Below are 25,359 nucleotides of genomic sequence, written 5' to 3'. Positions count from 1 at the left end.
CACTCTTGTGACTTCTTTTAATACTTGACTTATGTTATTTCTTTTTATTTTCGGTATGTTTTATTTTGTAGCCCAACATTAGACAATCCTTGTTGCGATTCGAACCAGAGACATTAAATTTGATATTTTTTGCTTATAGATTACTAGTCAACATATTTGGTTTCCCTTGTGGCAAATTAAGACTAGTAATAATTTGAATTTTTGTGACATTTATGTTGTATTCTAATTTTTGAGGCAACGCAAATTTAACTTACAAAATAATAATAATGATGATGATAATAAAACGATGTTATTGAAACTAGTCCATTGGATCAGTTTCAAAGGTCTTATAATCAAAATAAACAATTCAAACCAAAAATTGTGGATTGAGTAACTAATTATTTTTATAATCAACTATTTTTCGTTCAACCAATCAAATATATACAAAGATGTACAAAAGCTCTAAAATCCATAAAAAAAATACATTAAAAGATAAATTAAAAATAATAATAATATAACGAAACTTACATAATCTTATATTTAAACCTAAACCTCATTATTATGTAGGGACCTAGTGTTCATCTTCATTTTGTGTTATTTTTCCATTTATCTGTAATGTTTATCTTCATTTTACACCGCTCTTCCGCTTTTTTGGGATTATTGTTTTGTTGATTCAAAATCTAAATTTAAAGTCTTCATTCAACATTTGTATTGATATGTAAATGTTTTAAAAAAAAATTATAATTGTAATTTTCTTTATAATAATATTGTTGTTTTTTTAGAAATTAAGAAAACCTAGGGTTTTATTTACATATTTTTGTTGGTCAACAAATTGCCATAACTCCCTAAAAAAAATAAGGATCTAACATTGAAGCATTGGGAATTGGTTGGAGGCAAAATGGTATGCAATCGTTGTTAAAAGGAAACTAGTGAGAAGCCTTGCAAGTTGAAACCACACTTCGCACATGCAAGAGGGAATATAAAACCTTGCAAATAAGCCTTCAATGAATTAAGAGTGAAAATGCAAGGTGTTGGCATTATGATGCATGTGTTGTACTTGATGGCAACCCACTTATAGAAGAGCAACTCTCTTGTATATGGTAACTAGATGAATCTACAGAAGAGATATCAAATGTGACAGAATGCATAACAATAGTGTTTACAGATGTGATGAAACACACAACAGTTTCAAGGAATCAGTTCAGAAGGCAACTTACTCAGATAAAAGATCACAGTACAGCATGACAACAACAAAGAATTACAATTCAGACTACAAAGAATGAAGAAAGAGAGGTATACACAGGTTCACCTTGACCAAGCTGCGTATACAGGTAGGTTAACAAAACAAAAGGAGAGTATAACATACACACGGGTTTTCACAGAAGGAAAAGCGCGTATACCTTGGAAAACTAAGTTTTTGGTCCGAAGTATTTGGTCCGAGGTATTGACCCTAGGTATTTGATCCAAGGTATTGGTCCTAAGTGGTTTTGGTCCATGGTATTGAGAAAGGCCTAGAAGTATATAAGGAGGAGAAGATCATTAAGCCTAGTGAGACAAGCATTGAATATTTGATAAAGTATGAGATCTAGTATGCAGGTTATAGGTTTATGATGCTCTGCTTGATCTGAGCCAAGGAGGAACATTTGCAGTTGATGGAGGACAAGATCTAATGATGGATCAGGATCTTAAGGCTTGGAATGAATTATCTTTATATGGTTTGATCATGTTTATTCTAGATCTGTATACTGATGCATGAGTTGTTCTGTAAATATCATGATCTGGGTATAACTGAAGTCTCGAATAGCTACAAAATTATGAATGAATATTTACAGATGTATACGGTGGTTGACATTGGTAAAAGCGTGTATACACGCAAGTTCAACACATCGAAGTAGCGTATACCTTGTGAACTATGATGTTTTTATTCTTGTTGTTGATGCAGAGTTCTGGGTTCTGCATTGTGTTCTGGTGACTGTTTTCTGCTGATAGTATTCTGCATATTCATATTGGTTGATTGTGATTAGATTCAGTGTTGATGAATGAAATCTAATGATGGATCTAGATCATAATGACTTATCATTATGTGATCTGATAATGGATGGGCTAGATCTGATCACTAACACATGTTTTATCCTCTATGTGTGATTATGTCTGAAGTCTGGAAGTGCAGCAAAGTGTTTGCAGATCTATACGCTGGTTTGCTTCAAGGAAGCTGCGTATACACGCTGGTTCGGCTCTTCCAAGTTGCGTATACACTTTGATACATGTTTTGAGGTTGCAGCTAATTCTGAATGATGATGCAGTGTTCTGAGTTCAGATCTGTGTACTGGTTACAATGATCTGTTTGTTCCAGCTGATTGATTGAATTTGATTAAGTTTGAATGAATGGTTGATTCAGTTGTGATAGAGGTTCAGTAAGTATTTGATTCAGTTGTGTTAGAGATTCATGGAGTATCAGTGATTGATTGAGTTTGGTTGATTCAGAAAGTAATGATTGAGTTTCAGTGATTGCAGTGGTGATTGATTTTGAGCTTCAATGTTGTTGATGGGTCCAGTATGAAAATTGGATGAAACATGGCCTTCAGATTATGATGTTGTGTTCCAAGAGTATCCAGTATGAAAATTTATGAAACGTGGTACCTGGAGGAAGAGAGAAGGTTGTAGCCTTATATAGGTCGATGCCTACGTGCTAGTAAACATATGGACTAGTACAAGAGCTAGGGGGTTGTAGCTCCCTTCCAGTAGAAGCTGGAGAATGAGATAAGGTTGTAGCCTTCTGCAAATAGAAGCCTGCGTACTGGTATGAGTCTACACCTGTACAATGTTGTAAACAGATTTCTTATTATTAAAAAAGACAGAGACGACAGCAACAGGTGGTTTTTACCCACATTAGGTTTCCACCTGACATCTTGGTGTTCATGTGTGTTGCTTATGTGTGATGGTTCTTTCTGTTATTAACTGCACATGGTTACTATTTAATTTAATAAAGTATTGATGCCCAGATTAAAGATCAACATATGATGAATTAACTGAATCATTAGTTTGTTGGATATACGCTTATTTCCTTAAACACAGTTGTGTGCACATGCGGGTTACCTTCATTGAAGTAGCATATATGAAATTGAGTATGAAAAGAAAAAGATTATTGACTTGACTAATACTGATTCACCCCTCCTCTCAATATTATTTCCAACACAAGGCTATCTGGATGCCTTTCAAAGAGATAAAAACAAGAGGATGATAAACCTTCAATTGATTCTTTCATATGATTATTGTAGATTTTGGCAGTTAAAACTTATTGCTCTGTATATCTCTAGACTTGAGAGGTCATTTAAAATTTCTTTGTTTTTGCGTTTGGTTCAAATATAAATTACATAATGTGAAGGTTATATGTATACAAAAAAATAATTTACATATTAGTACTTAATGGTTTGGATTCACATTGATCTAAAGGAATATATATGTTTTTTTAATTAAAGTTGAATATTTTCAACTATTTTTGGCTTGATAATTCTTTTCTAACTTCTTCCCTATTTCAATCTAGTTTCGGTTTTGAGAGTTAAGCAATTCAGCCATAAATTTGGTTTTTATATTTGTAATAAAATAGGAGTGTTTCACACTATTTACCAAGTTTTAAATTTTGAAAAACATGTTCATCTCGCATGTGTTATGTTGCTCATACAAAGAAGTCATTTGACATGTATAAAAAGGTTTTTGTAAGGATGTAGTTACTTATTTGTGGTATTCTCTTTTATGGTTGCATTCCTTTGTAATATTTCATACTAGGCAAGTACATACTTGTTACTAAGTTAATCATAAGTACTCCAAAAAACAAAAAATGAAAAAGTGATAATCTCAATCATTGGTAAAGTTTTCGGAGACACTCCTTGCAACCAGATCAAGGACACCTCCCCTTCCTAATCAGTGTGGTCATAGTAACCCCAAAATCCAGATGATTAACAATGTCATTGGGTTAGTTATGCAATAAGAGACAAGAAAGGAGGTTTTATTGGCCACCACCTCCTATACAATAAGATAACAAGGACTTGAAATGACACTTACTATCTCAAAGATTAGAAAGCCCCCTAAACTAGGCAACAATGATTGAGCATTGATTGTCCTTGGGAATGAGCCAATCCGAACCAAGTGGGGGACAAACCCAAACAATTGTGATGGTCCACTAGCCATTTCAAGCTTCTTATTGCAACATAACATTTGCATTAAGGGCCATACTTTTTACTATTTTTCCTTATGGATTATTTTAGTTTAGTTTATGTGGCAATAGCTATTATGTTTGAGAGTTTCGGTATTTAGTCATCGCAACATTTAAATTTTGCTAATACTTTATTATGACCATTTTTTTTGTAAATTGCGACTTTATATTACTCAAAATTCATATGTCAAAAGTACATTGATCTTCATTTTCTCCTTGAGGATTTGAATTTCCTCATTATATAGCCCACAACAAAACTAGGACTGAGCCTCCCCTATGAAGCAAGACTGGGAGGTCATACAGAGTTGATAATTAGAACCCATGGTTACCCCAAGGCCGCAAATCAAAACAGGAATGCGGGCCTAGCGAGCAAAAGACCCTTTACAATACAACCAAAACAAAGGTGACCAAGACAATTCATCTAGGAATACCAAATAACCAATCACACAAAAAAACATGCACACAGGCTTGGTTGCAAAAGACTTCATACTATCAACCATACCGAAGGCAATCGAGACAATACATCCATACATATCAAATAACTAGCCATGCAACATAATAAGCATGTAGGCCCGGCAATCGAAAGACCACATACGACACAACCAAAATAAAGGAGACCGAGATAATATATCAAATAACAAGTCGACTGTTAAAAACAACTTTGAACAAATAAGGACCCTGTTGACTAGGCCCGAGACCAACCACATAGATGCCAAACAAAGTTTTCAACCCTCTACAACTTTATTCATTCTCGAAGGAGGAAATTTTGGCCAACACTCTCATGATTGAACTTGTAGGGTCCATAAGATCTTCATTTTTAGACTCACATGTAATGTCGCCCTCCACATGTGTCAGGCAGGAATCGATCATGTCCAAACAAAACCTCTGGTTTCTGAGCATTCTTGTGATGTCTTATGGGGTGGAGGACATTGTATTTCTCCACTTGCTTGTCCTTAAGAACCAAACCCAACAAAGTTGTCATTTTCTACTGTAGAGTGATTGAATTCAAGTATTGCTTCTTCCTTCCCCTGGTATGACCAAGGTCATGAATCCATTGGAAATGTCCTCAAGATATTTTGAATCAGAATAGGATTGCATTCAATCCCTGCTTGAGTCTCTGGCTTCCAGATTTTCTTTCTCGTATTTGGCAGAACAACATTGAAGAAGGTGGCATATGAATCATGGGCAGAAGGCCTTTCCCTTCGCTGCCCCTGAGGGGTGCAACCACCTCCCCCCTGTCTACAACATCACATTCTCTATCTAGGAGGCATCGTTGTAACATTGGGGGTACACCTAGAGCATCCACTAAAAATCCCATGCCCTACAAAGTAACAAGAGAAGAGACTAGACGAGCCGACTTGAAGACCTGACCTTAATACAATTATGTCATCTCCATACCTCCAAACATAAGTTTCTGACTCTACCGAGTTAGCAGAAGAGACAATAGAGGAATCACCACCATCGATAGATGTCCCACAACTCTGAACTATGAGACACCAAAATATACTCATATATAACACGAGACCCCGAACCCTAAACACAGATAAGGTGATGCGACAATCAACTGCCAAGCTACCCAAGACAATTCTAATAGATTTCACACATAAAAGCCCTTGAATTTTCATTATAGCTGACTCTTCTTGTATTATGACCATATTTTAAACCTATATTCTTTTGTATAAAAAATTCCCACTCGTATATATTGTAATTAATAAAATTAAATTAAATTTAAATAAAAAGATCATGATACAAATATAAACTCTTTGCTAGTTATATTTAATTCTTTAAACAACTCATCCTAATAAATTTGTCAAAATTTATGTACAATATGTTTAATTTCAACTTACAACTTAATTAAATATTTATTATTTTTATTTTATTTAGAAGGGATTTAAAACCTCTATATCATTTCATAATTTAAATTCAAATTCAAATAATAATAATAATAAAATCTTATGTTCTTCTTTATACTCATGGCACTTACTTCAACAAAGAAAAAATAGACAACCAAAATTTTATGTTTCAAGATATTAATTTACAAAAAGTTGATTAGTAAATTTAAACAATTTATCATAAATCAATAATCCCAAATCCTTATACAATAATTTTTTTAATGTTAATTTAACAAATTTATAAATCAAATACATAATTTAAAAGTATCTTACTACTTATCATAAATAAATAATTCTAAAACCATATACAATAATTTTTAAAATTAATTTAACAAATTTATAAATCAATTATATAATTTATAAGTATTTCACACACTAGTTTAATATAGGCATAAGCACAATCAAGCTCCACTAGCACAATCGGTTGAGGATGGGCCTTGTTAGCAAGGCGACCTGGGTTCAAACCTCACGGGGGGTGGTTGTGCCTTGTGTTAGGGGGAGGAGACATGCTAAAAAAATCCAATCAACTAAGGGTTGGTGTGGCCAGACCGGGTGCGATCCCCGGGTGACTTTGATGGCTTAGATGCCCCTGGGTCGTGGCTCCTCAAGCTACAAGTCAAGCTTGGAGGATCACAGGCAACTTGACAATTAAAAAAATTATATATATAGGCATAAGAACTTCTTAATGTCTTTGTACCTTCATTTCCATCTAAAAATATCTCACTACACTAGGCTATAATAAGTATGCATTTCACATAATAAGCATGCACTTCTGAAAGGCATAGAGACTTGTGAGCATCATTTATCTTCATCTTCATTTAAGAGTATCTCACCACATTGCTTCATGATAGACATAAGCACTTGTGAGCATATTTGTACCCTCATCTCCAACAACATTTCTTCAAGCAAGTCACTTATCATTAAAAAAAATGTTTTAGTTGCCCCTGTAACATCAACTAATATGCGTTGTTTATCCAAGTACGTCATGGTAAGTGAAAAAGATCTTCTTGCCCATTTTCATAAATGGAGATTGAAGATCAATATATTTCCTGGTTTATATATATATATATAAACTCTCGATATTATTTAAACTTGAATCCTCAAAAAAATGTCCAAGTTTAAGATTCATTATAAATAATTAGTTGACTATAAACGCCATTAAAAATCTAAAGCCTTCACACAATAATTACATGAATAAATTATATTAGATATGATGAGTATTGAGGTTGAAAGTTGACATGTGATGGGAGTTTGAGGATGGGGAAGGGTTTTGGATTTGGTTTGTATCTGCAAATCCATGGGTGGGTTTTTTCTTTTTCATTCTATGTTTATGATCCTTGTAAATGGTCCCCATTGCTACTAAAGTCCCTTTTTTTGCCTTTTCATTGATTATGGTTTGCAATCCTCTTTCCCTTTCATGCCTCGCTGCTTCGTTGTACTCTTTCCTATCATTTACTTTCTGAGTTGGCTTATCCCTCGCTGGAAAGCCCTCTGTTGCTTTTTGGTGCCAAATGGAGTGTAGATATGAGGATTTGGTGGACTATGAGTATAGTCCCCCACATAGCTTGATCTTTCACTCTCATACAAAGTACCCCTCTCCTCCCCAATTACATCATATTTCCCCTCTCTCAACAGGGCTTCCAGAAGCTTCAAAGGCTTTTTCAAATGAAACATGTGGCCACTTGGATGTTTTAACATTAGTTTGTTTTGTCATTGTTTTGATGCCCTCTTGCTCTTTCCCTTCTCCCTCCTTGATACCTTTCTCCCTCCTATTTCTGGACCATCGTCTATGTCCTCCCCTCCCTCGTGTGCACCTGCACCTCCCTCTGCATCTCGCAACATTGTGTTAATGCATAGGAGGGATGGATGCATTTGTAGGCGTCACAATTCAACAAGTTTAACGATGGGAAAGGATATCGAAAACAGTAGAGTCATGGAATTCTCTAGAAAAACTTTGGTTGACCAGTTTGGTGTCAATTCTATCTAAGTGACCTATCTAAGATCTTGGTTGTCTTCTAATTCACAACCTCTTTTAAGATATATGAAAATCTTTTATGTTCTAGTGAGAGGGTGGTTAGATTTTGTTTTCTAGTTGAAAGTCAAATGTTTGCACATTTTGAGCTTCAATTGGAGCTAGGGAAAGGATGGTCTTCTTCTGAAATCACGGTCTATTGATTTTGAGCTAGCACATGGGCCAATGGACACTCTTAGGGTTTGGGCCCTTTTTTCAAGGCTGCGTTTGCATTTTGGGAGTTTCAATTTTTTCATAGCCATCAAGAACAAGCTCGAATCTTAGGTTGGAATGCAGGGATCTTGGTAGACAAAGTAGGATAGTAGAATGGCTTGATTCCAAGTTGATGTTTATCTCAAAAGTGGTTTGGTGGTTGAAGTTGAAATATATATATAAATTGAAAGTTATGGGTGCACAAAGTTGAGCACTGGAAGCTCCCATTCAAGTGCCATCGATGTTGTAATAGCCCTGGGTTAAAGTTTCATGTAATAAAGGATATTAAAGGCAAAGAAAAATAAGATCAATGTCATGGGACATGTATTCCAAGCTAAATGTTGGGCAAACATTATAGGTGGCATCACTTTTGGTTAATAAGGGCTATGGCAATTGGCAAAGGCAAAGAGGTAATAATTGGCATTTAATTATGAAAATAAAGGAAAATAGGAGAAAAGGAAGGTGAAGAGACACAAATTTGCATGCAAGGGAAATTAGAGGGGAAATGAAGGAAAATGAGGAAAAAAGGGGATCAATGATGAAAAGGCATTAGAGAAACAATTCATAGCTTTTATCAGTTCAGTTTTGGCTCTCTCATTTCACTCTCTCTCTCTCTCTCATACACTCTTGCACACTTAAAGTATTCCTGGAGCATTTTTCCATTCACTTGGATTTGGAGAAGGAAAGCAAAGGAAAGCAAGGGAGCGCAAAGAGAAGGTTGGATCAATAGCTTCAGTAGGGAGATCTTGCAGATAACAGGTTGCATGTGTGGTTTCCTTGTTGAGATGTGAATGCATGGTATATGGATTTATTTATTTAGTTCATTTGTTGTCATTGCCATGAGTTTTCCCTGGTTTGGTAGTGGTTTCAGCCTTGCCTTGCCAGTTTTTTGATAGCCATGGTGTGATGGGATTCATTTTTTGTTGAGCTTTGGATTGTTGGAAGGTTTTGGAACCAGGTTAGGTGATCTCGGGAAAATCCCAAGGGTTGGGGTTGGAGATGGTTTTCTTCGAGAAGCCCTTGATAGGTGGGTGAAGACAAGAAAATTCCTCAAGGTATGGTGAAGGAATTCTAAGGCATCCAAGCTTGGTTTGGTTTTGTGATTTTGGGACCGTTTAAGTGAGATCATGATATTTTGAGGGTGGAGGTGGCTTAACCTTTGGATTCCCTATTTGATTATGTCTTGGTTTATCCCATGAGATCTTGCATTCATGCTTGGAATATGGCACGGGGGTGATTGGCTAAAAGAAAGATTTGGTTCAATCCAATCTATGGTTAGGTGGTACATGGAAGTACCTAACTTGGTTGGCTTTTGCATAAGTTATTATGAGATATTATTCTAATGTAGTTAATGAGCACATGTACTTGTTATTATGTTGATTTTTATGGTAGATTTTTCATGGTTCCTATTATGGTTATATGCATGGTTCTATGATGTGATCTAGTTACGACTCTTATTCAAGATTTGATAAGTATTTTAATCGTTGATGAATGCATGCCTAATAAGTGTTGGTGCAACTATTTTGAGAGGGCATAGAGCCTTCTTGGTGATTCCCAAATGAAGTTAAGAAGTTTATGATCAGATATTCGTTCATGACTTGTAGCTTATATGTTTATCCTATGTTTGACGAAATGTCTATCATGTACTAGGCATGTTCTAATCAATATCTTGTTCAAATTTTGAATGGTTAGCCTTGTTATCACCTTATTTATGTTTCTGGAAACTTACAAGTAGTTATGGGCAGTGGTCTGGAGGCTTTCCTGAAAAAGTGGCATAGATCTCGCGACTGCATGCACAAAACAGGGGATTTTGGTTCATAACTGTCAGTAGACAGGCTTGTGGGTGCGATTAAAGCCTCATAACCGCATGCATGAGGTGTCAAGGGTGCAATTGTGGAGTTAGGTAAGCGAAACAGAGTTCCAACTCAAGGATTGATCACCTGGGGTGGTTCTTAGGCCCTTGAGTGATTTGTAGTCCCTGAGGGATGGCAGTAAGCTTTCAATTTGTGGGTCCCACTTCCATAACTATAACTTGGAGGTCGGGTCATGTGATAATAGCACTAAACTCATGTTTACCCTAAAGAGATTGTAAAAGTGGGTAAATATGGGGTGGGGGGTTACAGATGTCATGAGGTAGGGCAAGTTTAGAAAAATTGTCCCAACTGGGATCCATTGGGGTCAACTTCGTTTCCCTCTCAGGAGAAGAAGGCAATAGTTGTGATTGTCCCTCACTTCCAATTCAGGGGGCCTCTTTCCAAAGTGTTGCGTCAAGGATTTTTCTACATCCATCTACGATCAACATTCTCTAGTATAGTATGATTTTCTTCCTTCTCTTTTTTCATCTTCTGAGTCTGTTTGTATTATCACAAGAGGTCTACCCCACCCCACTTATGTAGGCCCCCCCTTTCCCATTTCCTCCCCTTGTGTCGTCCCTTTGATGGCTCTGGTGAAGCCCTCAAGTCCTGCATCCTGTTTCCCCTCTCCTTTAACCCTCCCCCCATCCTCTTCATCCCCTCCCTACCCACAAGGTGAGAAGAAGTATGCCTCATAGGCTCAATGAAATCTCAAAGAGATCCACCTTCTTGCAGATTTCTTGCTTCAGACCCCCTTATTTCCTATCTTATTGAAATAAAAACACATCCACACAAGGGGCAAGGAAAACCCATCAAGAAAGGAAAACAAGTCTCCATTGCTAAGGCCCTTAGAGCAAGTGAAGTCTGATCCAGTGGTATTGTATGATACTACTGCTCTTTCAATGTGAGGGATATTTGGGGTGCTCGCAAAAGATTCACCCTCAAAAGTTTGATAGTTATTGTCAAACCCAATATCTTAATGATTCAAGATACCATGTGCTTAGGAGTTAGAAAGAGGAAAAATTTAGAAGGGATGTTAAAGCATTGGGCCTTTTTCCATATGGACTAAAGGCTTCTCTAGTGGAATGCTTACCAGTTGTAGCCCCAATTTCAGGGCTATTTCCTCCACTTCTTTCCCCTCATCCATTATGGTGAAATTGTCCTTTAAATATTTTGTTATTCATGTCTCCGTTTTTAACATTTATGGGCCTTATTCTGATCGAGAGAATTTTTGGGAAGAATTGGGCTCTGTAAGGGCTTCAGTTAATAAGCACATCATCATTAGAGGTGACCTAAATTTTACATAAGGGATGCAAGAATTGTGGGGCCTAGTCCCTGCATGGACCCTCTTCATTGGTTCTTCTCAAATTGGTTGGTGAATCATCATCTTATGGACTTGGAGTTTGTTAAGTTGTCCACCACTTGGATGAATGATCTATATGGGGGTAGTGAAGTATCTAAAATACTTGATCGATTTCTAGTCTCGAAAGCTTTATTGAATTTTGGGGTTTCCTTCAGATCTATAGTGGGAATCAGGGGGATTTCCTGTCATCGACTTATTCTTTTACATTTTCCCATACATGATGGTTCCAAGATGATCCCTTTCAGGTCAACCCTTCTTGATTCTTGAGGAAGATTGTCGCGCTTTGATTACCAGTCACTAGAGACCCTTGAGTCCCTCCAACCATTCATTTTTTATGGATCAATTTGCAAAAAAAATGGTCTTCATTAAGCAAGCATCGGGGTATGGGCAAAGGAACACTACGCCAAAAATAGGAAAGATTGTTTGAAGTGGAGAATTGGATCGAATATTTCATTTCTCAAATTAATGAACTCTATCTTTGATGAACAATTGTTTTATTTAAAATCATTAGAAGAAGAAAAACACACAATGTTGATGGAAGAAGAAGAGCCTCGGAGATTGAAAAGTAAATCCATATGGCTCTCTATGGACAACAATAACACTAAGTTTTTTCATCAATATTCTATTAAAAAACAAAAAAATTCAATAAGGAATATTCAAAATGTTAATAAATCCGCTATTCATTTTTTTTAACAAATTTATATAGTTATTTATTATTTTCAATTTTATATTTATTATAGAAAAACCAAAAACGTATGAAATATAATATTTTGGCACCATATTTATCAACCAATGAGACATTTATAATGTTTTTTTAAATTAGAGCTTATCCTAAACGTAGAAAAAATCATCAACCAAAAATTAAAGGATACTGATTATTTTTATTTGAACTACGGATGATAAATTCATCAACCAAAAATTAAAGGATACTAATTATTTTTATTTGAACTACAAAGGGGCACAAAATAATCAGCAAAATACATACTTAAAAAAACATATATTGAAAGCTGCTTTGAAATATAGGTTAAGGTATCTGCACTAGATAGAGAAAACGATAACAATTCTGTAAGGATAACGATAAAAACTACTTAAAATCTTCAATTTCAATAAGGAGTTGGCATTCTTTTAGAATTTTGGGTATTTGATTTCTCTTTCGAAGTCTAACAATCCAATCTTTAATTTGCTTCGGTGACCAAAGTTTAAAAAATGCAAATGTAAAATTATTTTTGAGAGAAAAGTATTTAATATATAATATTAATATAATAAAAAACATTTTTATAAATATATAAAATATTATAGAGTATTATATATATATATATGAAGTGTAGATTAGGTGTATGAGTTTTTGCTAGGTTACAGGTTCAAATTTTATGGGGAGGGATTGAGGTAAAATATATCATATGTATTTCCATGAGGTGTAGATTAGTTGATTTGTATGGGGTTTAGTTTCAACCAGGTCACACGTTTAAACCTTATCAAGGGACATCCAAGCAACACGCTTATCAACATAAATACCACAACATCTACATACAATAAATGTAAATTTAATCACTTCAAATTTAATTTATAATACCAAAACATCTACATACAATGAATGTAGATTTAATCAGTTTAAATTTAATTTATAATAACCATAATTTACATAAGCATCAATCTATGATAAACGTCAAAACACTTATCCAAAATACATCTCACATTCCATAAATTAAAAAAAAAATCATAAAAAAATTAAATTATTATTATAAGTTAAACAATAGTCCTTACAATAAAACCCTCGACCAGGGTGCAAGCTGACAGAAGGGCACCTCCGGAATTTGTGCCATGGTTATTGCCACGATATGAAGGGAAGGTGGGCGGTCTTGTTATCGCCCTCGCATGCTTGCTCTTTACCGCAAGGTGGCACCGCTCATGCAGACAATTAATGGTTCATGAGAAGGACGAAGGGATATCTTCTTGTCGAGGTTTTATGATGGTAACTGTAAACTTTTAGAAGGAAGTGCTACTGGTATTGTTACTGGAATGGTTACAGATCTTCTGGCAAGCTTGGGGACGAACATGAAGGTGCCTCACGAGGTCTGCCACTCTAGTGCAAACGGTTTCCCCCTCCCTATGGTTAGCGACAAAGAGTATATTATTTTAATGAGTTTCTCTTATATTCTTTCCCCTAAGAATCAAGTTCATTTGATATATCGATGGAGAAGATTTTATGAACCGATATCTGGAGTTAGACGGAAATCCATTTGTGAATTTTGGGAAGAAAGTGTTGTTTTTTCTGATGGGTTTTCTGAATATTGTAAAATAGTTTTTGTCTATTATGGAATCTTATTGTCTTGAATGGTGATGTACTAGAGTTTTCTGTTGTGGAATTCAACGTGTATCTCTTGCATGGATGACAATGTTTATTGCCTTATTTGTTCGATGATCTTGTTGGTTGTTAAGAAATGGGTTCCCCTAGGTAAGGAACTGTCTGAATCGACTATGTGTTTTATCTTAAGATGGCTCGGGGAGCCCTGGGTTGATGTTTTCAACCTCTCGCGACAAACCCATTTCATATCCAAGGGAAATTGTTAGGTTTATGGCCTGACTTCTCACTGTTATATATATCTCTGATGTGGTATCCTTACAAGTTTAAATTTATAGTGCGTGCATCGGGACCTTAAGCTTGTTAATCACTTCGAGCTCGAGGCCTTGGCTTCATGTCTCAGATTTTCATCTCATTGTAGAGTCTAGTTAAATAGCAACATGGTGTGCCCCTCCTTTAGCAGAGGCTCCTTGGCTAGTGGAGATCGTGGGCGGGGTATAAATGTAGGAATTTACAGGATAAGTTCCTCATACAGAACACCAAAGGACACCGCTCACAAACAGATCATAGATCAATGCACCAATATCCTCGACGTGGTTAAAACCCTCAAAGAGGGAAACAGTCCACGGCCTGAGCCAACACGATCACTTTAGGCAATTTATTAATAAAAGAATGAAAATTTACATAATCTTCTCTCATGAACGGTCACCCTACAAATGACCCTCCATGCTCTTTAAATAGAGATCATGGACCAATCGGGTGTTAAGCCACGGATCAAGTGTCGGTAATACCGAGGAGAGAATGAACCGTCGGATCACTTCATGTCTAGAACATATCGTGACCTTCGGATTGTAAGTCACAAATGTACATAGTAAAGAAGCGCACTTTACCTAACTCTACACTAGACCAAGTTATACTTAAATATTTCCTATTTGTCGGAATATCCTAACATCCCCCCTTAAGAACAGCTTGGGATAGGATTGAAGGATGTACAAATATGACACAATAGGAGAAGGAAGGCGAAATTAGAGCCTATCCCCCCTTAGTGACAACTTCCTGAACTCCAACCATAAATCGAAGTTTAGTAAGCTTCGCCGCTGTGAGAGCCTTTGTAAAGATGTCTGCAACTTGATCATCTGTTGAACAATATTGCACTTCAAGAACATGGTCATGAATGAGCTTTCTGATGAAGTGCATGTGCAATTCAATGTGTTTGTTACGCTGATGTTGGATTGGATCTTTGCATAGTTGAATGGCACTTTGATTCTCACACCAAAGTGTAGTCGGATGTTGTTGTTGAAAGCCAAACTCTGACAGGATTTGACGAAGCCACAGGGCTTCCTTACTAGCTTCTATGGTGCCGTGATACTATACTTTTGTTGAAGAAAGAGACATGGCACTTTGTTTCTTACAAGTCCATGTAATAGGTCCTGAACCAAGAGTGAACACATAACCTGCAGGGTCACCAACCCAATCGGGATCAGTGAAACCAACCAATACAGGAGATGCTTTTGCACTGTAATGAATCCCAAACTGAACTGTACCTCGAACATAACGAAGTATTCTTTTAGTTGTTTTCAATGACTTTCATGTGGGATTTGCATAAACCGAGCAATAAGGCCAACAACAAAGGAAAGGTCAGGACGAGTATGGGTCAGATACAAAAGTTTTCCTACAAGCTGACGGTATAAGGTAGCATCAACTTCAGGGGAAGTACAAGTGGCTGAAAGTTTTGCTCCAGACTGAAAGGGAGAAGGGGCTGGCTTATAGTCTTCCATGTGAAAGTGGCGTAGAAGATCACATGCATACTTGGACTGGGAAAGGGAAATACCTTCCTTGGTTTGCAAGACTTGAAGACCAAGAAAATAATGCAAGTGTCCTAAGTCTGTCATTTCAAACTTCCTTTTAAGGCTAGACTTCACATGGTTTATAAGGTTGGGATCACTACCAGTAAGGATAAGATCGTCAACATAAAGAACAAGAATGATAAGAGACTTACCCACTTTCTTGGTGTAGACAGTATTGTCAAAATGACACCTAGAAAAGCCAGTGTCTAGAAGATAACTATCCATTTTTTCATACCAAGCCCGAGGGGCTTGCTTGAGACCATAAAGGGATTTCTTAAGCCAACATACAAGGCTGCAGTCTGTTTGTATATAGCCAGGAGGTTGTTCCATATAGATTTCTTCATGCAACTCCCCGTGCAAGAAGGCAGATTTAGCATCGATCTAATGGACTTCCCATTTGAAAGAGGCAGCAAGGGAAAGAATAAGGCAGAGAGAGTTCATTTTGGCAACAGGGGAGAAGGTTTCAGTATAGTCAATGCCTTCAACTTGTGAAAAACCCTTAGCAACAAGACAAGCTTTATGTTTATCAACTTTTCCATCTTGTCCAACTTGATTCTTTAAACCCATTTGCATCTAACAAGTTTTCCCTTTGGAAGAGGAACAAGATCCATGTATCATTTGCCAGTAATGAACGATATTCTTCATTCATATCTGCGTCCCAATCTGGATGTCCTGAAGCTTCTGCAAAGGTGTCAGGATCATAATTCGCTAAAGCTTGAACCAGTAAAGAAGAGGCTCTATCAAACTGAGAACGTGTACGTCACTGATCTGTAGGATCACCTGCAAGAGCACCTGCTGCATACCAAGTAGCACAAACCCATTTTGGAAGCTGAGGAGCTGAAGGAGAATCTTGAGAAGGTGGGGGAGGATTGTCATCCTCGCTATCATCATCTGAAGAAGAAATATTTTTAGAAGTAGAAGGGATAGAGAGAGGTGGCACATCCGTCGAACTATGCTCGTAGGCCGATATATTTTTAGAAAACTTTACATCTCTTCTAATGATAACATCTTTGGACTTAAGTGGAATAAGTCTATATCCTTTGACATCTTCAGAATATCCAACAAAAATACATTTTTCACTCTTAGGTCCTAGAGCTTTATGTTTCTCATCTGGAATATGGGCCCATGCTTCACTTCCAAAAACACGAAAGTGACTTACATCAGGTTTAATTGAGCTCCATGCTTCTTCTAGAGTGATATTATTTAAAACCTTAGTAGGAGTGTGATTTACTATGTAATTTGCACATTTAATTGCTTCTGCCCAAAAATTAAGACTAAGTCCTTTAGATTGAAGCATACAATTAGCCATTTCCTTTAAGGTGCGATTCTTCCTTTCAACTACACCATTTTGTTGTGGAGTATATGGAACAGTATGTTGCATTTGAATTCCATGCTCAATGCAAAAGTTGATGAAGTTGTTGTTAACATATTCGCCGCCAATATCAGATCTTAGCTTAAGAATTTGATATCCAGATTGTTTCTCAACAAAGGCCTTAAAGGCCAAGAAAACGTTAAATACTTCACTCTTGAGTTTGAAGAAGTATACCCAAGTGCATCTGGAGAAATCATCAATGAAAGTTAAGAAATACTTGTAGCTAGAGAATGAAACAATTGGAAGTGGACCACATAAATCACTATGCACAAGCTGTAAAGGGGCTGAGATGTGCCAAGAGGCATGTTTTTCAAAACTATCCCGATGATGTTTTTCGAGTACACATTCGGAACAAACACCATCTTTGCAAGATACCATAGGAAGACCTGTCACCGTATTTTCTTTACATAGATTTTGAAGGGAGCGATAGTTTAAGTGACCAAATCGCTCATGCCAAAGTTTGCTCACTTCATCATTATGAGCAACAAATACCAAGGGAAGAGTTGATGACCCAAAGTTGTTAAACTTATACAACCTTGTAGAATCATCAGCAATGCCAGTAGCTAAAATCTGTCTAGGATCTCTTAGGTCCTTAATTACAACATCATGAGGTGAGAATTCAACGATTTTACCTTCACCTGAATGAGTTATCTGATATACAGATAGAAGGTTGCAGGATAAGGTTGGAACACATAATACATCATTAAATTGACCATTGTCTAGATGAATAGTTCTAGTCCCTACAACACTAAGAGATCTATCATCACCAACATATATATTTTTGGTGTTACAATCATTTAAAGAAGAAAACGCGGCTTTGTTTTTGGCCATGTGATAAGAAGCTCCAGAATCAATGAACCACTCATGATTATTTGGGGTGCATGCTTACTTGAAAAAACTCTTTTTGCCTACAAAACAAAAAACCACACAACCCAACACAGACATGCAAAAAAAACCAAACTTTATGGCTTGAAGTTAGCTTTCGCCGGAAACTAAATATTTTCCTCAATGTTTCTGATTTTCCGAGTTCACACTAAGGCGCGATAGAAAAGAGCATACGCATGAGAAAAATCCTTCCTTCTTGTCCATGATTTGCCCAGTTCGCATAGAGTCCTGGAACAAAGAGCATACGGAGAAATGAAAGGTATATATCCGATAATAAAAAAAGAGAGCTTATAAACCGAAATATACAAAGAGATGAATAGCTAAAACTACAAAAAAGATTGTATACCTCCAGATCTTAAAAATGACGTAGTTAGGGCTACCAGAAACCTTTTCACGTGAAATGAAATGGGTTCCTCACTGGAACAGATGCTCCTAACACAATAGAGTAGTCCTCCCAGCTCGAAAGAAATCAGAAACAATAAATCTAGGAAACGACAGTCGGATGCAGTTGTACCAACTTCTGATTTGGATCACCAATGGATGCGGCCCTCAAATAGCTTTGATACCATGTAGGAATTTATAGAGTAAGTTCCTCAGATAGAACACCAAAGGACACTGCTCACAAAAAGATCACATATCAATACACCATTATTCTTGACATGGTTAAAACCCTCAAAGAGGGAAACAGTCCACAGCCTGAGCCAACGTGGCCACTTCAGGCAATTTACTAATAAAATAATGAAAATTTACATAATCTTCTCTCATGAACAGTCACCCTACAAATGACCCTCCATGCTCTTTAAATAGAGATCATGGACTAATCGGGTGTTAAGCCACGGATCAAGTGTCGGTAATACTGAGGAGAGAATGAACCGTCGAATCACTTCATGTCTAGAACATATTGTGACCGTCGGATTGTAAGTTACAAATATACATAGTAAAGAAACACACTTTACCTAACTCTACACTAGACCAAGTTATACTTAACTATTTCCTATGTGTCGGAATATCCTAACAATAAATGCAGGGCAGCGTCGGGGAAGCAGTTAACCCCAACCTCGCTAAACTAGGGGTAGGGATTGCAAATCCACTTTGAGACTCATTCGAGACTTAGCTCAATCATACTAGACAAACACACTGACTTAGGTTCATTACTTAATATTGAGCTGGGAAGAAGAATTAAACCAACATGTAGCTGGTGTAGAGTTAGATATGGAGGAATGACCAGACTTGGTGCCGGATCTTGTAGACTTCAGAGGTCGGTCCTCTCAATATAAATAGACTATCTATCTTTACTAGTTGATGAAGAATATTGTGGCAAGAGCTTTGATGAATCCTTCAATTGGCCCTTCCAAGACTGATCCTGGTCTCGAGGAAATTCATAAGGAATTCCAGCTTATACAGTTCCAGATTCAGTGACAGAATGTCCACCTCAGTCGCATCGAGAAACATATTCCATGTCTCCCTCAAACAAAATTACTTGGTTTGATTGTGAAAGACCCAACTCCAATGGACTCTTTTGATGACTAACAACTTGTTTTGCTTTGTTTTGGCTTTAAATTTTGTTATGAATATATGAAGGCTCTGCAAACTACAATATATTGTTTTAGTTATTTAGATTTTAGAAGGCTTAAAGATACTCAAACATATATAGCTTTACTAGACAATCTCAATTTTTTTTTGTTTTGGGATGACTTATAATGCAGTTAGGTGGTCAACAGATTTGGTTTCCCACCATACAGGTTGAGGCCACCTAACCATTTGAATTATGGATGTAACCTGCTTTTTTGAAGAAAATGAATGAAAAAGCCCGGCCAAGCTTACAAAAAAAAATATATTCCTAAGAATAAAGATTCACCCTCACTTTACCATGGAAAATTCTTAACTTGTAAATAACTTTTGTTATAATACTATTGCTTTTTTGAAGAAAATGAATGAAAAAGCCCTCCCAAGCTTACAAAAAAAAAATATTCCTAAGAATAAAGATTCACCCTCACTTTACCATGGAAAATTCTTAACTTGTAAATAACTTTTGTTATAATACTATGAATCAATATCAGGGCTTATCAATACCACATAACCAATATGGTACGTGTTGATATGACATTTTATTTAATTAATTAATTTGGGATAAATCCCAAATTAATTAAAAAACATAACTTAAAGATAAATCTTAAACTTTGCTCTATATATACTAATATAAATATTCCAACATATTCCATGGAAGTTCAATTTCCACCATCCACCTAAAAATCATTGATAACTAAATTAAAATTTAAAAAAATTATTTTAAAATAAACATACCTATTAACATGATTATAAATAATTTTAATAATAATTTCTAAACTATAAAATCTAACTCAAATAAAATGATGCCAACTTATCTTTCCTTATTAAAGATAGACAGATCTATCTTAAATCACAGTTATACCTACATACACTGAATATAGACTATAACCACTTTCAGTTATACCTACATACACTGAATATAGACTATAACCACTTTCGATTTAAGTTTAGAAACCTATTCTAAAATAAACACTACCACAATTACGTCCACGTACAATGAATGTAGCTTTAACCACTTTAAATTTAATTTATAATAAATTTTAAATAATGTTAATAATCATTTCGAAACCATAAAATCTAACTTAACTACTATGATACCAACATGCCTTTAACATGCACTTCGAAAAAGATTAATGAATTTTTGTATTCAATAAATATCACAGGAACCTCTGGCTGCTTTGAGAGACGAATATAATCACATCCTGTATCTTAGGATCTGTTACTAAACACAAAACTGCTTGCAAAATTGATAGTTTTTCCAGAATGCAGAGAAAGAGCTCATTCTGCTATGGATTTTATATTGAAAACTACAGGCTAGAAACTGAACAAAGCTCTGCGTTAGACTAATGGGCTAATCTACCGCTGCCCATTTCATAATATATATCGTTAATGATTTATTTGGTTTGAAGCTGTGAATTGGTAATTTCCCCTTAAGCCACTCTTTGGCTCAATAGTCCTGACAAGGGATTGAACCCACAACATAACCCCAAGCTGACATGCTGCTCTGGTTCAATCTGGAAGTGTAGCTTGCGACCTCTAATATTTTCTAGCTAGCAGTTGCTATGCACAGGATTGCAATAAAACTACTGAAAGAACTTTATGACTCACTGCATTCTACTAAATGAGCGTGCTTATGAATAGTTGTCTCATTAACCTGGGCATAGCTAGAAGCCAAATTCATAAATAACATACAGGACTGTTCCAGATTCACTCAGGAACTGTCTCCTTAACCTAGGTATAGCTAGAAGCCAAATCCATAAATAACATAGAATTTTCACAGCTTCACTCAGGAATGGTCTTTTAGCGGGCAGTTAATCAAATTACTAAATCTATATGAGTAATGGATTAGATTATTATTTATCAATTATATAAATATCTCCAAGTTAATTTATGATATATTTTATTATGGTATTAAAAATTAATTGGGTAATCAAAATTAGAAAACATGAATATTGAATATAATTTATTGTATGATTTTATGTTCTTAATCATATTTTCAAAATAAAAAATCTAGCCATTCAATAAATTTGATATAACAATGCTTTCTTTTTAGCCAGAGAATTAACACCTGCCACTTGTCATGGAGCAAATTTGGAATCAAGTGAGTGAGATTACCACTATACTCTTGAATTTAGCACAACCCGTTGACAAGTCATGTTAGACAAGTAAACCAGTTTCGAACCGGGGAGGGCCCTATATGCTGGACTTCCACCATTAGGCCTAATCTAATGGTAAAATGATGTTAAATGGTTTTGTAGTTTGGATGGTTGAGAGAAATATTATTATCTTCCCTACCAAAATTCGAATCTAGCACAACGGCCCACAAACAAATAAACCAAGTTACCAACATGAAAGGGACTTATATTAATTGACAAATACCTTCCCATGATGGACTTCTACCATTAAACCTAACTTAATAGTAAAACAATGTTAAATGGTTTTTAATTTGGATAGTTCAAAGAAATATTATTATCTTTCTTACCAAAAATTCAATCTATAAATATTATAGGTAAAAGTCATAATTTACAATTATTTATTTTTAATAAGTCCAACCATTTAAAGAATAAAATTAAAAAAACAAAAGAACAACTGCCTTCGACCATGAAAATATAATTTTTCATAATCTCAGTTGGAAAATAAAATAAATTGGGACACTCAATAGCTCTATTTTAAAGAAAAGATTCCATGCTCTCTAGTTTAAGGAAAATATTCCACTTACCCTAAAAGCTAAAAAGGTAAAGAAATGATAATAATAATTCATAAATTGACCCCACACTTTCAGTCCTGAAAAGCAACCAAGGATAGAAACAGATTTCTCTATCAGGCAACAAAGAGTTTGACACTCCAACATGTGTGTGAGACAAAACCCACACTGGAATGTGTAAGTGGCATTTTGAGTTTCTTGCATTCCATAGAGGATTTAAAAGAAAGAAAAATTTCCCAAACTCCAAAATAATTCTACAGAAACATGCAATTTACAGAGTAACAAGAGTTTGATACTCCAACATGGCTGTTTGACAGAAACCAAATAATGGAATGCGCAGCGCCATTTTTTCAATCTTGCATTACACAGAGGATTTAAAAGAAATAAACCTACCTCCATTATAGTTCTAAAGAATTATGCAATTTACATAATAGAATGTGCAGGCGCCATTTTTCGTTTCTTGCATTACACAGGGATTTAAAAGAAATAAACCTACCTCCATTATAGTTCTAATGAATCATGCAATTTACATAATAGAATGTGCAGGCGCCATTTTTGGTTTCTTGCATTACACAGGATTTAAAAGAAATACACCTACCTCCAATATAGTTCTAAAGAATCATGCAATTTACATAATAGAATGTGCAGGCGCTATTTTTGGTTTCTTGCATTACACAGGATTTAAAAGAAAAAAACCTACCTTCATTATAGTTCTAAAGAATCATGCAATTTACAGAAAACATCATACAATTTACTAAAAAGAATTGGCAATGCTATTTATATTTAATTTAGATCATACACACAACAGGCACAGAGAAAATTTTATATTACCTGGGCCTGCATCGTGGGCAACAGTGCCTGTGACGACGAATATGCCTGCCCCAACTGAAGCTCCGATTCCCATCAATATGAGATCTAACACTCGCAACCGTCTGACCAGACCCCCGACTTCCTCTGTTCTGGCCTCATCTGATGACTTGTGTATTTTAGCACGGCGGGCTGCCTTCCCCAATTTTCTGAGCCAGGATCGCCCATCCATCCTTTTCTGCATCTCCTGAATCATCTTGATAACAAATCAGTTATCAATATCTATGTTTGCAAAATGGAGCTGCTCCTCAAGAGTATGATGGGTTGGACTCTCTGCAAAAACATTTAAATTAGTTTCAGTGCCGTGAAGAGAGTGTACTCCTTCCATTCTTAGTTTCAATAATGATTGGAAATATAATTCATTTAATCTGTGTCACTCCATTGCCTGAGATTGCTGGTTTTGGACATTGACAGCGCATATCCCGATGCTTTAAGTTTTTGCTACATTGACATGACATCCTCTTTTAAAGTTCCAAGACAGCGTAGTGTGGGGGCATCGTTTAAATGAATTCAAATAACTTTTTAAAATTTATATTAAATAAATTCAACTTTCCGGGTTTGGTAATTGTACTTCGAACTTATCATATTTTTTTGAAAATGAGAATTATGCTTAAATGATTTGAAGTTGATTCAAGTTTTTAACATTATTTAAAATTATTCAAGATCGCGCATAATAAGAAATTGAAAATAATAAAATAAAATAGATTTATTTTAGAATTTAAATTTGTCCATTTCTTAATTCCCTTTAATTCACGATATTAAAATTAATTAAATGAATTTACAACCCGTTTAAATTTAAAATCTTTTGGGGCTGTGTAATTGTGTAATTGGTGATCGAAGTTATTTGAGTTTGTAGTCACTAAGAGACTTAAGGTTCAAATCTTTTGGTTGTGACCTAATTTACAGAGATGAGGAAAGACTATAGACCTCCATAGGTTTATTGGTAGCATTGTGTCATGCGAGTGCAAAGTTCTTTTAGGTTACAAAAAAAAAAATCTTTGTATGGGGTAAATCAAGATGCACTATGTTGTGGAGGTGATGAGGACACCATCACCTCATTTAATGAATGAGGCCAATGTGTTTCTTATCGAGCCGATGTGTTCCCATCCTCATCACGATACAATACATGATTTCAAACTTGGTAAGGGGAATTAAGTGTAACATGATGGCTCTCACCTCCATTTTGTTGGGTCATATCGTAAGTGGGATCTAAACACGTTATCGATGAGTTTTGGTTCACAATTATCATGGCATTTGGCTCCCCAAGCATGTTTCCATTATTCAAGTCATTTTGGGGTCTATCTATGCAATTCATGTGGTGAATTGTTTTAGTGCCTTCTATTTTGTTTGGCTATTGCCCTGCGACTTTGTTGTGGCTCACCTGTTGTGTCCCTATGCTTTCAAGCTCCCTACATGTAAACCCCCTCTTGTCTTTCAACACCTTGCAATGTGACTCTCTCTTGTTATCTAATTGTACTCCCTATCTCTCTCATTGTAATTATGTTGCGTCCGGGCATGGTACTAGAGAAAAGGTAGTGGCAAAGGCTCACTAGGTCAAGCTCGGGCTTAGCAACAAGTTGGATGTTCAATTGGGTTATTCTAGGAAGAAATCCCACGAAACATTAAAGATGAACTACAAGAAGTGGAGGATGATGTTGTTTGCAAACATAATTGTTTGTCAAATTTTGAAGTCACAATGGTAGTGGAGGCTTGGGTGTGTTTGAAGTCACTTCTGAGTTGTGTCCTACTTGACAGGAATGATGACAAAAACAAAATACTTCTAGTCTTAAATGATATGGTGTTGCAATCAAAGGAAAGGAAGAACAAGTTAGTGTGGATAGAAGTGATTGTGACTACATACCCTCGATCAAGCAATCACATACTTATGAAACATGTTCCTATTAAGGTTAATGTCTTGATTCCTCCTAAATTACATATGATTCCTCCTAAATTACATTATGTTTGCCTATTTTTCTATCAAGTTTGTTTAGTAGTAAGCCTCATAAAGCTACGATGTGATATAGAAATAGCTTTTGTGAAATACTATAGCAAAAAACAATATATTCATCAATACTATCATTTTTTTATGTAATATTTTTAAAAGTTGATAATCACTTATTTTATCAATAATCCAATTTCCTAAACAAAACCTAATAGGTTTATTGATAATAAAAAAATTTAACTCCCAAAAAAATTCATTTAAAATTTTATAATAATGTTTTAATAAATTTATTAGGTTAAAAATAGTAATTGTATTTATTTTAACATTACATGTTTGAACATTAAAAA

The 25,359-nt window shown here is 35.6% G+C and overlaps 1 protein-coding gene across 2 annotated transcripts in view; it reads right to left on the bottom strand.

Moving 5' to 3' along the window:
• Nucleotides 1-23,419, bottom strand: part of LOC149261214 (cationic amino acid transporter 9, chloroplastic-like) — a 158,711-nt gene extending 135,292 nt beyond the window's left edge. The window contains exon 1 of one of the 2 annotated variants that reach the window (XM_089421890.1): nt 23,035-23,419. In XM_089421890.1, the coding sequence (XP_089278016.1) occupies nt 23,035-23,266 (232 nt within the window). In that variant the 5' untranslated portion in view covers nt 23,267-23,419. The remainder of the gene's footprint in view (nt 1-23,034) is intronic. The other variant, XM_089421888.1, reaches the window with a different exon arrangement.
• Nucleotides 23,420-25,359: the final 1,940 nt, after the last annotated feature.

Source organism: Pinus tabuliformis, chromosome 6 (assembly GCF_031772625.1).
Source record: "Pinus tabuliformis cultivar Carrire ecotype Pingquan chromosome 6, CPIR1, whole genome shotgun sequence".
Classification (NCBI taxonomy): Eukaryota; Viridiplantae; Streptophyta; class Pinopsida; order Pinales; family Pinaceae; genus Pinus; species Pinus tabuliformis.
The sequence above is the reverse complement of the archived record's forward strand: the minus strand, read 5'-3'. Positions and strand labels throughout refer to the sequence as shown.